General features: G+C 43.7%; 1 protein-coding gene and 1 long non-coding RNA gene across 2 annotated transcripts in view; one reads left to right on the forward strand and one right to left on the reverse strand.

Moving 5' to 3' along the window:
• The first annotated feature begins 252 nt into the window (after positions 1 to 252).
• Positions 253 to 1,046, forward strand: LOC108873112 (uncharacterized). The gene is made up of 3 exons (XR_001959353.2): positions 253 to 315; positions 487 to 577; positions 751 to 1,046. It is a non-coding gene; the product is annotated as an uncharacterized LOC108873112 (long non-coding RNA).
• A 350-nt stretch (positions 1,047 to 1,396) lies between these two features.
• Positions 1,397 to 15,743, reverse strand: part of LOC108873105 (kinesin heavy chain) — a 34,567-nt gene continuing 20,220 nt past the window's right edge. Inside the window, exons 7-9 of the mRNA XM_051066119.1 lie at positions 11,663 to 11,734; positions 11,461 to 11,565; positions 1,397 to 1,513 (exon numbers count right to left, since the gene is read on the reverse strand). Coding sequence (XP_050922076.1) covers positions 1,397 to 1,513; positions 11,461 to 11,565; positions 11,663 to 11,734 — 294 coding nt within the window. The remainder of the gene's footprint in view (positions 1,514 to 11,460; positions 11,566 to 11,662; positions 11,735 to 15,743) is intronic.

Genomic DNA, 15,743 nt, shown 5'->3' on the forward strand with positions numbered 1-15,743 from the left:
AACAATGAGCGCAGTTTGCATAGAAATTTTGTGATAACCCATCTGGTTGCTGGCTGTGATGTTGCTGTGGAGAGCAAAGGTCAAAAATACTACCAAATATCTCAGTTGTCATAATCCTTGTATGTTTACATTGTGAATTTACTCTTATATCCATACATACGTACAGTTTGAAGTTCAATACCCAGAAACACTTTATTTTGATGTGTTAAAAGTTGCATCTTTATATTCATGTTTATTGCATTTTTCTCCACGGAATTCAAACTTCAACCATTAAATCACAGAGAGAAGAGACAGACATGAAGATGTTTCCAGAAGGTCAGTGTTTATTCTTTGTAGTCTGACCCTGTCATTTAGAACAGAATAGAAACTTCAAAATTTATTAGTGTAAGAGAATATAATCTGGTGTCATATAGTGTAGTTTAGTTTAGTGTTCTTCTTGTCTCTTATTAATTAAGTTTTCTCTGTTTCATAACACCCTACATACAGGTCTCTGAAACGCCACCAGTGCTGTCGCATATCCCATAACGCCAGGGAGTCAAGAGCGCTTGGACAGGCGTTCACACTTTGTCTGCTTCAGGTAAGATTACAACTCGCAGTCCCTTTTCCTTTTCTTTTAGTGTTTGCATTTGTTTGTATAGCCTCAAAATTTACTGCCAAAGGTGATCTTTAAGTGTCCAAGCTCATCAGTAGTAGTCTTAGTATCATGTTGTCAGTCTGTCCATCTAAATACTGTTGTTTTCTTTCATCCAGAATCACTTCTGTCTCCGACTGACCCTCCTCCCACTGAAATCAACCCGACTCAACTCTACTGTGACATTGAGTATTTTTAACTGTTTTCCATGCTTTACTAGTTTATGACAGTATTTAAGTGTTTATGATTGTTTGTTATGCTTTACTGTATTATGACATTTTTGAATGTTGTTCATGCCTTGAGTGTTTTTGACAGTTTTCCATGTTTTACTGTTTGCCTTGTTGTACTGACATTTTTGACTGTTGTTCACTGTTTTGTATGTGTTTTTATTGTGTGACAATAAATTGTGTGTGTGTATTGTGTTTCCTGTTAGGAAGAGATAGCAGAGGAATGAGAGTAAAGGGATGGGACACGCTTTGGCCCAGCCGATAGGACAGTGTAGATGAGCATGGGAATAACATGCAATAAACACTTAGCTGAACTGGGGCACATGAGCCTATATGGGCGCCCCATTTTTTTTCTGTTTTTTTTTTCCCATTGACATTTTTTTAATTTTTCCATTCAAATTTTTGAGATTTTCATTTTTTCAATGTAACACTTAAGAATAAAATTTTTCCTCCAAAATTTCTATTGTTTTCTATACAAAAATTGCATGTAATTACAGACACTAAACCACACCCCTTTTCATTTTTTTTCCAAATTTTATTAATTAATAAAACACATCAAAAAATTTGCGACTGGACCCAGCACCCACCCGGTACTGCCCAGGGAAGGTTGATTGTGGGGTAGGTATGAAACTCGGGCCATGTTGCAACTCGGACCCTGAAAAAAAAATTTTTTTTTTATAACAGTTGACAGGAACAACGCATTAAAACAGTTGGGAAGAACACATGAACATAAAAAAAAGTGATCCAGTGACAGCTGTCTGTACGCCCATGGGTTCACTGCAGACAGGAGATGATCGCAGCTAATTCTGCATACTTAGAATAAAAATATGTGAATAAATGTATATGCTGTGATTACTGCAGGTATGGGTGGGTGGGCCAGGTATTGTTAAACTAGCCCACCTCCTCTAAAAAAGATCCAGTCCAAATGGAGCTGAAGTCGGGTTTAGACGGGATCTGTCACTTTATTTTTGTACATACATCTGTTTTTATTAAGTCCATAATACTCCCTGCTGTAAAACAGTGAAAATAAAGAATATGATTCTGCGTGCCTCCTTAAATTTGCCATAAAATCACATTGATTAATTGGACATTGTGTATTTGAGTCTGCAAAAACATCTTATTGTGTGGAGGTGACTTTAGACTAAACAAACATGGCGGATGACAGCGGACCCCCCCCATTTTTAAACTTTACTCATCATGAATTCATCATGAAAACAACAACGTGTCAGATTGACTATCGATCCGTTCCAAATGACAGCCAATACAGCGCATGCTCGGATTTCCTCGAGTCCCCTCCCACACACACAACAGGATTTCTGACCGTAAATACCCTAATAAACACGTGTAACATTTGTCAGAGCGGCCGGGGAGCGTAAAATCATTCTTAATCCACCTGAAACCACAGGAAACTCCGGCAGGATCACCGTTAGAGCCATCATAGCGCCACATTATTGTTCAAGGATTTTTACTAAAGATATTCGCTTTCAGGGTCAATAAAATGAATTAAACCCATATCCTACCTAACCTTACTGATAGCAATGTAAAGATGAAACACTAGGGGGCGCAAACGAAAAGCAGAGTTTGACTAAGTTGAACAAACACCTGTCAGCGCCGTGACACCAGAGTGTTGTATGGAGCGGGTTGAAGCAACAGAGAGGGAACAGGAATATTTCATCATAAAGATCGTTTCTCAGCACGTTTTCATTCAAATAAAACATTCTGACCATCACAACTGAATCTGATTTAATCATTCCAACCCTCACATAACTTTTGTTGTGATCTGGCGTTATATAAACTGAGATTGTGGTTAGGGTTAGGGTTAGGGGTGCGGGGTGGGGGTTGCACGGGAGGGGGAAGAGGGAAGAGGGGTGGGGGGTTCTTTTATTTTATTTTTTAACTTTCAGGCTGTGGAGACGCTCAAAGAAAAGTTGGCCCATAAACTCATAGCAATCATTTTTAATTGAAAACAGCTGCAGCTTTCTTCTGATTTCTCTGATGATGTCAAGTCAATATTTATTTATACAGCGTCAAATCATAACAGACGTCATCTCGAGGCGCTGTACACACAGAGCAGGTTTACACCGTGCTCTTTATATTATAATATTTATAAGGAGACCCAACAATTCAAACCATGAGCAAGCGTGGTGTGTTCATGAAACGGTCAAAGACTTTAAAGTGGGGATGAAGTCAGTCAGAGTATTACAAGAAACACAGAGCCTTCGGCAGCTCAACACAAACTAAGGTGGAGATCACCTGAAACCCCCCTCTGTTCTCTACTTGACTTGGTACAGTCCAGTCAGACACTTTGTCAGATTTGAGCGACAACCTCCGAGTGTCGTTTGAATCAAGAGAAATATGTGACAAAGTGTTAAATGCAACACAAATATAAAACAAACTGACTGTTCTGCAAACGTCTGTGGATTTATATGTTGTCCGCAGCAGTTCACACAATAAAACATCGATCTTATAGTGATTTATTCACGGGACATTTTGTTTGGGGGAATCACACACGTGTCAGAAACGGGATTCGATTCCCATGAGACCTGCACAGAGTGAGGTCCAGCCGCCCCCCTCCTCTCCCCAGTGCACTGCCCCCCTTCCCCCACGCTCTCGTCTATATAAGGCGCGCCGGAAAGAGCGACTTCCTCTTTGACACCCGGCGCGCGCAGACGGAGCCAGCGAGAACTGCTGCACGTGGTACAAACATTTGGTAACTCTCGCTTAAAATATCCACGCATTTATCACATTTTCTGCGTTTTTACTGTTGTCGGTGCAGTTATTAAATGGTTATCTTTCAATTTAAGTGTAAACGTGAGTCTTTTGTTGGCTTACTTTGCAGATTTTGACTAATGCTAGAATCCTTGCAGATTTCAACTCCTGCTAGAATCATAGCCTAACCTAACTACATCTGTTTCTTCTCTGTGTTTTCCAGAAACGGGAGGTGAGGAGATACACTCGTGTCTGCGCTGCTGTTTGTTTGGACCTTGTTATTTAACCTTTGTTGCATCCATTCACAAGTGTATCTCTGCACCTTTTGTTGTTGCTAGTTCTGCTGTAGCATGGTAATGCTAATGTTAATGCTAACGTTAAAGCTAATGTTAAAGTTAAAGCTAATGCTAAAGTTAAAGCTAATGTTAAAGCTAATGTTAAAGCTAATGTTAAAGCTAATGTTAAAGCTAATGTTAATGCTAATGTTAATGCTAATGTTAAAGCTAATGTTAAAGTTAAAGTTAAAGCTAATGTTAAAGCTAATGTTAAAGTTAAAGCTAATGCTAAAGTTAAAGCTAATGCTAAAGTTAAAGCTAATGCTAAAGTTAAAGCTAATGTTAATGTTAAAGCTAAAGTTAATGTTAAAGTTAATGTTAAAGTTAAAGCTAATGCTAAAGTTAATAGTTAACAGTGTAAAACTGCACTAACAACAATAAAAATGCAGAAAATGTGATAAATGTGTGGATATTTTAAGTAAGAGTTACCAAATGTTTGTTCCATGTGCTCCAGTTCTTGCTGGCTAAAAAGTTTCAAAAGCACCTTGTGCGCACAAGCATGTCCTATAAAACCAATAAGTCACTCCCTCCCTTCCTCCTGCCCCACCCCCCCTCTGGCTCCTCCTACCTGCCCCTCCCCCTGACTCCTCCTACCTACTCTAGCCCCTCCTACCTGCCCCTCCCCCTGACTCCTCCTACCTGCCCCGCCCCCCTCTAGCTCCTCCTACCTGCCCCTCCCCCTGACTCCTCCTACCTGCCCCGCCCCTTCTAGCTCCTCCTACCTGCCCCACCCCCTCTGACTCCTCCTACCTAGCCCCACCCCCCTCTAGCTCCTCCTACCTAGCCCCCCCCACCTGATCTAGCCCCTCCCCCCCAGCTACCTCCCCCCCCCGAACTAAATTATCCTCTCCTGCTACCCCCTAACCCAGACGCTGGCAGTGAAGGGGATTCGAACCGGCCTCTCCCAGACCAGTCGACCATCCGGCCGCTGACGAACCCACTGCACCACCGTGCATCTGATATGAACAGAGCTCCGGGCGTATTTGACATCTTCATTTTGGCTGTTGAAAGTGAAAAACTCTTTGTCTCAACCAAGACTTGAACCTGCAACCTCTTGGTTCCCAATCACAACCTCTTGCCTGCAGACAAATCCACTGCACCACTGAGGATCTGATATGACCAATGCTCGTGGCGCATTTGGCTTCTTCATTTTGGCAGTTGAAAGTGAAAAACTCTTTGTCTCAACCAAGACTTGAACCTGCAACCTCTTGGTTCCCAATCACAACCTCTTGCCTGCAGACAAATCCACTGCACCACTGAGGATCTGATGTGACTAATGCTCATGGCGCATTTGGCTTCTTCATTTTGGCAGTTGAAAGTGAAAAACTCTTTGTCTCAACCAAGAATTGAACTCACGAACTCTTGATTCCCAGTCCATCTCCTTAACCACTAACCTATGTGGTGAGACACCTGAACTCCTTTTTTCAAGCATTTCACTCTGTGATCTGCACACCAGCCTCCAAAAACTCACTGCCTCAACCAAGAATTGAACTCACGACTCTTGAACACGAGTCAGTGTTCTACCAGTCTGCGCCATCTTGTCAGACAGTGGAGGACTCTTTCTTTAAGCATTTCAGCCTTTCTTTTGCACACCAGCCTTCAAAAACTCACTGCCTCAACCAAGAATTGAACTCACGACTCTTGAGACCCAGTCCATCTCCTTAACCACTGACCTATGTGGTGAGACACCTGAACTCCTTTTTTCAAGCATTTCACTCTGTGATCTGCACACCAGCCTTCAAAAACTCACTGCCTCAACCAAGAATTGAACTCACGACTCTTGAACACGAGTCAGTGTTCTACCAGTCTGCGCCATCTTGTCAGACAGCTGAGACACATTTCTTTGAGCCTTTCAGTGTTTACTTTGAGTGCTGGGCATCAAAACTCTGCAGCCTCTGACCCAAGACCTCAAAACCAGAGGAACCGATAACTCTGAACTTCAGTGTTGGTGTGAGCTATAAGGCGACGTGTTGATCAGAGGCTTTTGTCAGACTTTGATTCAAAAATCTCTGCTTGTACGACCCACAACTGAGTCAAATCCACATCCTCAGAACCTAAAGGTTCAGCTATCTCATCAGACCCTTCACACTTATTTCCTGGAGCCTTTGGGAGTTTACAGAGGGTCCTGGACTTCATCAAAATCCGCCACAACTCAAACCCAAGAACTTCAGAGGGGTCATTCCATATCAGATCAGAAAAGGTTGCTGCAGCACCATCTCTGATTTTGTTCAGACATTGACATGAACAGGTCCAGAAAACAAGGCCTGTACACGGCCCACGTTTTCATGTTTTCAGCCTTTGATATTATTCTGTTTTTATAACCTGACAAACACCTTATCTGAGAAGTCATGTTTGGACATTAAGACCTAGTACTATTATCACTGTCTCAGGGAGAAGAGGGAGAGTCTGAACTCAGCTCTGAGAGGGTTTCAGAAGGAGCACTGACATACAGGGCCTGTGTCCACCAGAGGGCGCTAATTCTACTCTTCACAACAAGGCTGCACAGTTGCACACAACAAAACCAATTAACAAATGATTCTATTTAAAACAATGAGGAAAACTTAAACTAACAGTGACGTGTAATCAGTAAAATCAGCAGTGTAGCTGAGGCCATGAGGGAAGAAGTGTTTGTGTGGTGTTGTTTGATCCAGAAACACAAACCAAAGCCAGTGGGTGTGTCTCAGGGAGAAGAGGGAGAGTCTGAACTCAGCTCTGAGAGGGTTTCAGAAGAAGCACTGACATACAGGGCCTGTGTCCACCAGAGGGCGCTGATGAGCTCAGGTGCTCATGACCATGCTCACCTCCAGTACCTGCAAAGAAAGCAGCCACACTGCAAGTGACAGGCACACAGGGCAGAGAGACAACACAGCGATCTTACAAAGTTTGGTGAAGCTAGGAATAAAACTTGTCAGGATGTTAATGCCCAGACATGGCTTCTCAGATAAGGTGACGTTGAGAGGGTAAAAATAAAAAATATCAAGAGCTAAAAACATATCACAGCATTAGATTTGAACTAAAGTTTCACCAAAACTGATAAGATGGAAGACAAACAAGACTCAACATGACTGAACCATTAAAGGTTTGTACTGCCTGACCATCTCTTTGTACCTGCACAATATCAATCCTTAGTTTTTCCAACTCAATTGCTTGGTGAGGTGGAGAAGGGAGAGGAGGGAGAGGAGGGAGAGGAGGGAGAGGGGACTTGGGCTGTACCAAGTTGGGCAGTGCAGAGTTCAGGGGGCGGGGTTTGAAGTCACAGAAACTCTTCAAGCCACTGAGTCAAGCTACTGCTGAGGGAGAAACACAAACCAAAGCCAGTGGGTGTGTCTCAGGGAGAAGAGGGAGAGTCTGAACTCAGCTCTGAGAGGGTTTCAGAAGGAGCACTGACATACAGGGTCTGTGTCCACCAGAGGGCGCTGATGAGCTCAGGTGCTGATGGCCCTCTGCCATGCTCACCTGCAGTACCTGCAAAGCTTTTAAAAGCCTTATTTCAGGGAATCAAACACCGTATAGACAAAGAACAAACTAAATCTGAGACAGTGCAGCAACCACTCTCTTGGACTGAAACATCTGTGGACGTCAGATGTTTGGATCTGAACCAACAGCCTGTTTAAAGGGCTGCTCCTCATCAAGCCCCTGGGTCACAAAGGTCAAGAGGTTCTCAGTCTGTATTTTGGAGCGTCATTTCTCAGACTCCAGTCTTACTGGTGGGGTTTAGGCTTCAAGCCAGATTCATGTACTGTATTTTGGTTCAAATCAGCAATGAAATTCTGTTTTATAAATCTGGACTAGTTGCCTCAACAAAAGAATTAGATCCACAGCCATTCTTTAATTACCAGCAGCTGATATTCAGTCATTTTGCAGATATAATAACCGTTAAAGGTTTGTACTGCCTGACCATCTCTTTGTACCTGCACGATATCAATCCTTAGTTTTTCCAACTGGATTGCTGGATGAGGTGGAGGAGGGAGAGGAGGGAGAGGAGGGAGAGGGGACTTGGGTTGTACCAAGTTGGGCAGTGCAGAGTTCAGGGGGCGGGGTTTGAAGTCACAGAAACTCTTCAAGCCACTGAGTCAAGCTACTGCTGAGGGAGAAACACAAACCAAAGCCAGTGGGTGTGTCTCAGGGAGAAGAGGGAGAGTCTGAACTCAGCTCTGAGAGGGTTTCAGAAGGTGCACTGACATACAGGGTCTGTGTCCACCAGAGGGCGCTGATGAGCTCAGGTGCTCATGACCATGCTCACCTCCAGTACCTGCAAAAAAAGCAGCCACACTGTAAGTGACAGGCACACAGGGCAGAGAGACAACACAGCGATCTTACAAAGTTTGGTGAAGCTAGGAATAAAACTTGTCAGGATGTTAATGCCCAGACATGGCTTCTCAGATAAGGTGACGTTGAGAGGGTAAAAATAAAAAATATCAAGAGCTAAAAACATATCACAGCATTAGATTTGAACTAAAGTTTCACCAAAACTGATAAGATGGAAGACAAACAAGACTCAACATGACTGAACCATTAAAGGTTTGTACTGCCTGACCATCTCTTTGTACCTGCACGATATCAATCCTTAGTTTTTCCAACTGGATTGCTGGATGAGGTGGAGGAGGGAGAGGAGGGAGAGGAGGGAGAGGGGACTTGGGTTGTACCAAGTTGGGCAGTGCAGAGTTCAGGGGGCGGAGTTTGAAGTCACAGAAACTCTTCAAGCCACTGAGTCAAGCTACTGCTGAGGGAGAAACACAAACCAAAGCCAGTGGGTGTGTCTCAGGGAGAAGAGGGAGAGTCTGAACTCAGCTCTGAGAGGGTTTCAGAAGGAGCACTGACATACAGGGTCTGTGTCCACCAGAGGGCGCTGATGAGCTCAGGTGCTGATGGCCCTCTGCCATGCTCACCTGCAGTACCTGCAAAGCTTTTAAAAGCCTTATTTCAGGGAATCAAACACCGTATAGACAAAGAACAAACTAAATCTGAGACAGTGCAGCAACCACTCTCTTGGACTGAAACATCTGTGGACGTCAGATGTTTGGATCTGAACCAACAGCCTGTTTAAAGGGCTGCTCCTCATCAAGCCCCTGGGTCACAAAGGTCAAGAGGTTCTCAGTCTGTATTTTGGAGCGTCATTTCTCAGACTCCAGTCTTACTGGTGGGGTTTAGGCTTCAAGCCAGATTCATGTACTGTATTTTGGTTCAAATCAGCAATGAAATTCTGTTTTATAAATCTGGACTAGTTGCCTCAACAAAAGAATTAGATCCACAGCCATTCTTTAATTACCAGCAGCTGATATTCAGTCATTTTGCAGATATAATAACCGTTAAAGGTTTGTACTGCCTGACCATCTCTTTGTACCTGCACGATATCAATCCTTAGTTTTTCCAACTGGATTGCTGGATGAGGTGGAGGAGGGAGAGGAGGGAGAGGAGGGAGAGGGGACTTGGGTTGTACCAAGTTGGGCAGTGCAGAGTTCAGGGGGCGGGGTTTGAAGTCACAGAAACTCTTCAAGCCACTGAGTCAAGCTACTGCTGAGGGAGAAACACAAACCAAAGCCAGTGGGTGTGTCTCAGGGAGAAGAGGGAGAGTCTGAACTCAGCTCTGAGAGGGTTTCAGAAGGAGCACTGACATACAGGGTCTGTGTCCACCAGAGGGCGCTGATGAGCTCAGGTGCTCATGACCATGCTCACCTCCAGTACCTGCAAAAAAAGCAGCCACACTGCAAGTGACAGGCACACAGGGCAGAGAGACAACACAGCGATCTTACAAAGTTTGGTGAAGCTAGGAATAAAACTTGTCAGGATGTTAATGCCCAGACATGGCTTCTCAGATAAGGTGACTTTGAGAGGGTAAAAATAAAAAATATCAAGAGCTAAAAACATATCACAGCATTAGATTTGAACTAAAGTTTCACCAAAACTGATAAGATGGAAGACAAACATGTTCTCAACATGACTGAACCATTAAAGGTTTGTACTGCCTGACCATCTCTTTGTACCTGCACAATATCAATCCTTAGTTTTTCCAACTCAATTGCTTGGTGAGGTGGAGAAGGGAGAGGAGGGAGAGGAGGGAGAGGAGGGAGAGGGGACTTGGGCTGTACCAAGTTGGGCAGTGCAGAGTTCAGGGGGCGGGGTTTGAAGTCACAGAAACTCTTCAAGCCACTGAGTCAAGCTACTGCTGAGGGAGAAACACAAACCAAAGCCAGTGGGTGTGTCTCAGGGAGAAGAGGGAGAGTCTGAACTCAGCTCTGAGAGGGTTTCAGAAGGAGCACTGACATACAGGGTCTGTGTCCACCAGAGGGCGCTGATGAGCTCAGGTGCTGATGGCCCTCTGCCATGCTCACCTGCAGTACCTGCAAAGCTTTTAAAAGCCTTATTTCAGGGAATCAAACACCGTATAGACAAAGAACAAACTAAATCTGAGACAGTGCAGCAACCACTCTCTTGGACTGAAACATCTGTGGACGTCAGATGTTTGGATCTGAACCAACAGCCTGTTTAAAGGGCTGCTCCTCATCAAGCCCCTGGGTCACAAAGGTCAAGAGGTTCTCAGTCTGTATTTTGGAGCGTCATTTCTCAGACTCCAGTCTTACTGGTGGGGTTTAGGCTTCAAGCCAGATTCATGTACTGTATTTTGGTTCAAATCAGCAATGAAATTCTGTTTTATAAATCTGGACTAGTTGCCTCAACAAAAGAATTAGATCCACAGCCATTCTTTAATTACCAGCAGCTGATATTCAGTCATTTTGCAGATATAATAACCGTTAAAGGTTTGTACTGCCTGACCATCTCTTTGTACCTGCACGATATCAATCCTTAGTTTTTCCAACTGGATTGCTGGATGAGGTGGAGGAGGGAGAGGAGGGAGAGGAGGGAGAGGAGGGAGAGGGGACTTGGGTTGTACCAAGTTGGGCAGTGCAGAGTTCAGGGGGCGGGGTTTGAAGTCACAGAAACTCTTCAAGCCACTGAGTCAAGCTACTGCTGAGGGAGAAACACAAACCAAAGCCAGTGGGTGTGTCTCAGGGAGAAGAGGGAGAGTCTGAACTCAGCTCTGAGAGGGTTTCAGAAGAAGCACTGACATACAGGGCCTGTGTCCACCAGAGGGCGCTGATGAGCTCAGGTGCTCATGACCATGCTCACCTCCAGTATCTGCAAAGAAAGCAGCCACACTGCAAGTGACAGGCACACAGGGCAGAGAGACAACACAGCGATCTTACAAAGTTTGGTGAAGCTAGGAATAAAACTTGTCAGGATGTTAATGCCCAGACATGGCTTCTCAGATAAGGTGACTTTGAGAGGGTAAAAATAAGAACAATTTAACAAATTGTACTTAAGAACAATTTTGAGGTACCTACCTGAGTATTTCCATTGAAACTTTTGATGCTTATAGTAAATTATGCAGAGAATGCTTTCATTGAAGTAGGTGTATTTTTATTTTACTGTATTGCTATTTTGACTTCTTCCATCACTGGCTGAGAAAAAAGAAAAATACTAGTCTCCTTCACAGAACGTCAGCTTATTTTGTATTAATGTTACATATGCTGTATATAGTATATGTTAGGTACTTTACCTGCTTGTGGACTTTTGTGAGCTGCTCCAAGTTATTCTCCAGGAATGAGATCTTCTGTTTCTGGGCGATGTTGCCAAGCCCTTCCTCACAGTCCATCTCTGCACTCTAACAACAATAGTCAGAGCACAGGTTCAGTGTTAAACTGGCATTTTCAGAGAGATGATGCTTAACAGAACCAAGCAAGCAGAGGAAGGTGATGTACCTTCTTAACCCGTGTGGTGAGGTCCAGAACGAAGAGTTTGCGGAGGTTGTGAAGAGTCTGCAGCTCTTTGGCCTGAAAGAACAAGAAGAAAGTGATAATGATGGTTAGTAAGTGTGGAAGACAGGCTGAGGATTGAAGGATTAAACGACACCTCCTCTCCATCTGGAACAACGGGTGAGTGCCACTCTGGTTCTCCTGCAGCAGACACAGTGGTGAGTGTGAGATTTGACCATAAACCTCTGCCCTGTGTCGCAGCTCCATCATGGGCTTCATCAGTAGGAGAGGAGAGGGAGAAGGCTGTGCTTCCTGCTCAGGTTCAGTGAGAGCAGCAGAGAGGGAGCCATCACCTTCACCTGGATCCAACACTGCTGCTTTAAACTCTGCACGGCTCGCTGACAGAACCATCCACAGTTTTCACACTCGGATTTCTCCCAAATCCTCCATTTGTTGGGTCATTGTAAATCTTCTGAGACTGAGCTGTGTTTATGGGAAGCTGTTTCTCACTCGTGCCGGCAAAATTCAATTAATGGGCAGCCGTCCCTTTACTTTGAGCACGATATCTCAGTAAGGCCTCGAGGGAATTTTAATACAAATTTAATACAAATATTCAGTTGGACTCAAAGATGAACTGATTACATGCAGGTGGTCAAAAGGCCAAAGGTCACCGTGACAGCACCAAACACATTTACGGCCACAATTCAAGAATTCACAGTCTTATTAACTGCAGCAGGACTGGTCGGTGGAGGCGTATCGATACTACGATTGATACTTTTCTGTTACTTGGTGGTTGTTAACAGAACCGCTCATGTTTTCATTATTTAACTTTGAGTGAGCAACGTCTTGAGGAACGCACAGAAAACTGGAAACCGCATCCTCTCTGCCTCTTCATACTCAAACTGTAGAGTTGACTGTGTTCAGAGTTCCTGAAGCAGCAGTCATTTGTTTTTCCTGCTCAGTCTGATCTCTGTCTTCTCAGCTGTAAATGTCGCCGTCTGTCTTTTGTTTTGTTTTTTTGTATTTCTCTTCCTGCTCGGCCTCCAGACCAGCAATCTGATTGGATTTGGAGAGTTTGACGTTCAGGTAGACGCCGCTTCAATCTGTTCCCCTGCTAAACCGCTGCAGTTTAACTCAACTATACTTTACTACACTAACAGCTGTGGCTCTCCCTCCTCCAACACAAGTGTTTGTTTTATTTTTGACACTTATTAAAGCTTGAAATACAAACAGCAGTAGAGAAAATATTTGACATGCATGCAGAATGAATTTAGGACAAATCTAAAGCGCCTCGGTCATGTATTGTATTTCTTTACGTGTCTGTTGCATGAAATTCACTTGTTAACATAAAATTCATGCAGAAAGATTCCCTTCATTCTTAGAACAATACTCTGGATTTACATTAGAGCTGGAGTCACTTTACTTTGTGTCTTTGTACCTAACAACCTGTCTTTTTCTCTTCTTCTCAGATGAGCGCAGACTTTCCTGACCAGAACTAAAGATGAGCTCCTCATCCTCTTGTTACCAGTGTACTCTTCATGTCTTTGTTTAATGCAGAGACTAAAGCCCCATTTGGACGGGATTAACTGTACGGGAGGAGGTGGAGAATTAAATCTTCACTGTGGTCTTCTGTAATGTAACCTCCATAACTCTGCTAAGAAGTCAGAAAAAAGACACTTGTGTTTGTGCAGAACTTGCTTTTGGAACTTGTTTTTAACTTTTCTTCAGTATCACAGTGATCCAGTGACAGCTGTCTGTACGCCCATGGGTTCACTGCAGACAGGAGATGATCGCAGCTAATTCTGCATACTTAGAATAAAAATATGTGAATAAATGTATATGCTGTGATTACTGCAGGTATGGGTGGGTGGGCCAGGTATTGTTAAACTAGCCCACCTCCTCTAAAAAAGATCCAGTCCAAATGGAGCTGAAGTCGGGTTTAGACGGGATCTGTCACTTTATTTTTGTACATACATCTGTTTTTATTAAGTCCATAATACTCCCTGCTGTAAAACAGTGAAAATAAAGAATATGATTCTGCGTGCCTCCTTAAATTTGCCATAAAATCACATTGATTAATTGGACATTGTGTATTTGAGTCTGCAAAAACATCTTATTGTGTGGAGGTGACTTTAGACTAAACAAACATGGCGGATGACAGCGGACCCCCCCATTTTTAAACTTTATTCATCATGAATTCATCATGAAAACAACAACGTGTCAGATTGACTATCGATCCGTTCCAAATGACAGCCAATACAGCGCATGCTCGGATTTCCTCGAGTCTCCTCCCACACACACAACAGGATTTCTGACCGTAAATACCCTAATAAACACGTGTAACATTTGTCAGAGCGGCCGGGGAGCGTAAAATCATTCTTAATCCACCTGAAACCACAGGAAACTCCGGCAGGATCACCGTTAGAGCCATCATAGCGCCACATTATTGTTCAAGGATTTTTACTAAAGATATTCGCTTTCAGGGTTAATAAAATGAATTAAACCCATATCCTACCTAACCTTACTGATAGCAATGTAAAGATGAAACACTAGGGGGCGCAAACGAAAAGCAGAGTTTGACTAAGTTGAACAAACACCTGTCAGCGCCGTGACACCAGAGTGTTGTATGGAGCGGGTTGAAGCAACAGAGAGGGAACAGGAATATTTCATCATAAAGATCGTTTCTCAGCACGTTTTCATTCAAATAAAACATTCTGACCATCACAACTGAATCTGATTTAATCATTCCAACCCTCACATAACTTTTGTTGTGATCTGGCGTTATATAAACTGAGATTGTGGTTAGGGTTAGGGTTAGGGGTGCGGGGTGGGGGTTGCACGGGAGGGGGAAGAGGGAAGAGGGGTGGGGGGTTCTTTTATTTTATTTTTTAACTTTCAGGCTGTGGAGCAGGAGACGCTCAAAGAAAAGTTGGCCCATAAACTCATAGCAATCATTTTTAATTGAGAACAGCTGCAGCTTTCTTCTGATTTCTCTGATGATGTCAAGTCAATATTTATTTATACAGCGTCAAATCATAACAGACGTCATCTCGAGGCGCTGTACACACAGAGCAGGTTTACACCGTGCTCTTTATATTATAATATTTATAAGGAGACCCAACAATTCAAACCATGAGCAAGCGTGGTGTGTTCATGAAACGGTCAAAGACTTTAAAGTGGGGATGAAGTCAGTCAGAGTATTACAAGAAACACAGAGCCTTCGGCAGCTCAACACAAACTAAGGTGGAGATCACCTGAAACCCCCCTCTGTTCTCTACTTGACTTGGTACAGTCCAGTCAGACACTTTGTCAGATTTGAGCGACAACCTCCGAGTGTCGTTTGAATCAAGAGAAATACGTGACAAAGTGTTAAATGCAACACAAATATAAAACAAACTGACTGTTCTGCAAACGTCTGTGGATTTATATGTTGTCCGCAGCAGTTCACACAATAAAACATCGATCTTATAGTGATTTATTCACGGGACATTTTGTTTGGGGGAATCACACACGTGTCAGAAACGGGATTCGATTCCCGTGAGACCTGCACAGAGTGAGGTCCAGCCGCCCCCCTCCTCTCCCCAGTGCACTGCCCCCCTCCCCCCACGCTCTCGTCTATATAAGGCGCGCCGGAAAGAGCGACTTCCTCTTTGACACCCGGCGCGCGCAGACGGAGCCAGCGAGAACTGCTGCACGTGGTACAAACATTTGGTAACTCTCGCTTAAAATATCCACGCATTTATCACATTTTCTGCGTTTTTACTGTTGTCGGTGCAGTTATTAAATGGTTATCTTTCAATTTAAGTGTAAACGTGAGTCTTTTGTTGGCTTACTTTGCAGATTTTGACTAATGCTAGAATCCTTGCAGATTTCAACTCCTGCTAGAATCATAGCCTAACCTAACTACATCTGTTTCTTCTCTGTGTTTTTCAGAAACGGGAGGTGAGGAGATACACTCGTGTCTGCGCTGCTGTTTGTTTGGACCTTGTTATTTAACCTTTGTTGCATCCATTCACAAGTGTATCTCTGCACCTTTTGTTGTTGCTAGTTCTGCTGTAGCATGGTAATGCTAATGTTAATGCTAACG

Source organism: Lates calcarifer, linkage group LG7_2, assembly GCF_001640805.2.
Source record: "Lates calcarifer isolate ASB-BC8 linkage group LG7_2, TLL_Latcal_v3, whole genome shotgun sequence".
In the NCBI taxonomy this organism is placed as follows: Eukaryota; Metazoa; Chordata; class Actinopteri; family Centropomidae; genus Lates; species Lates calcarifer.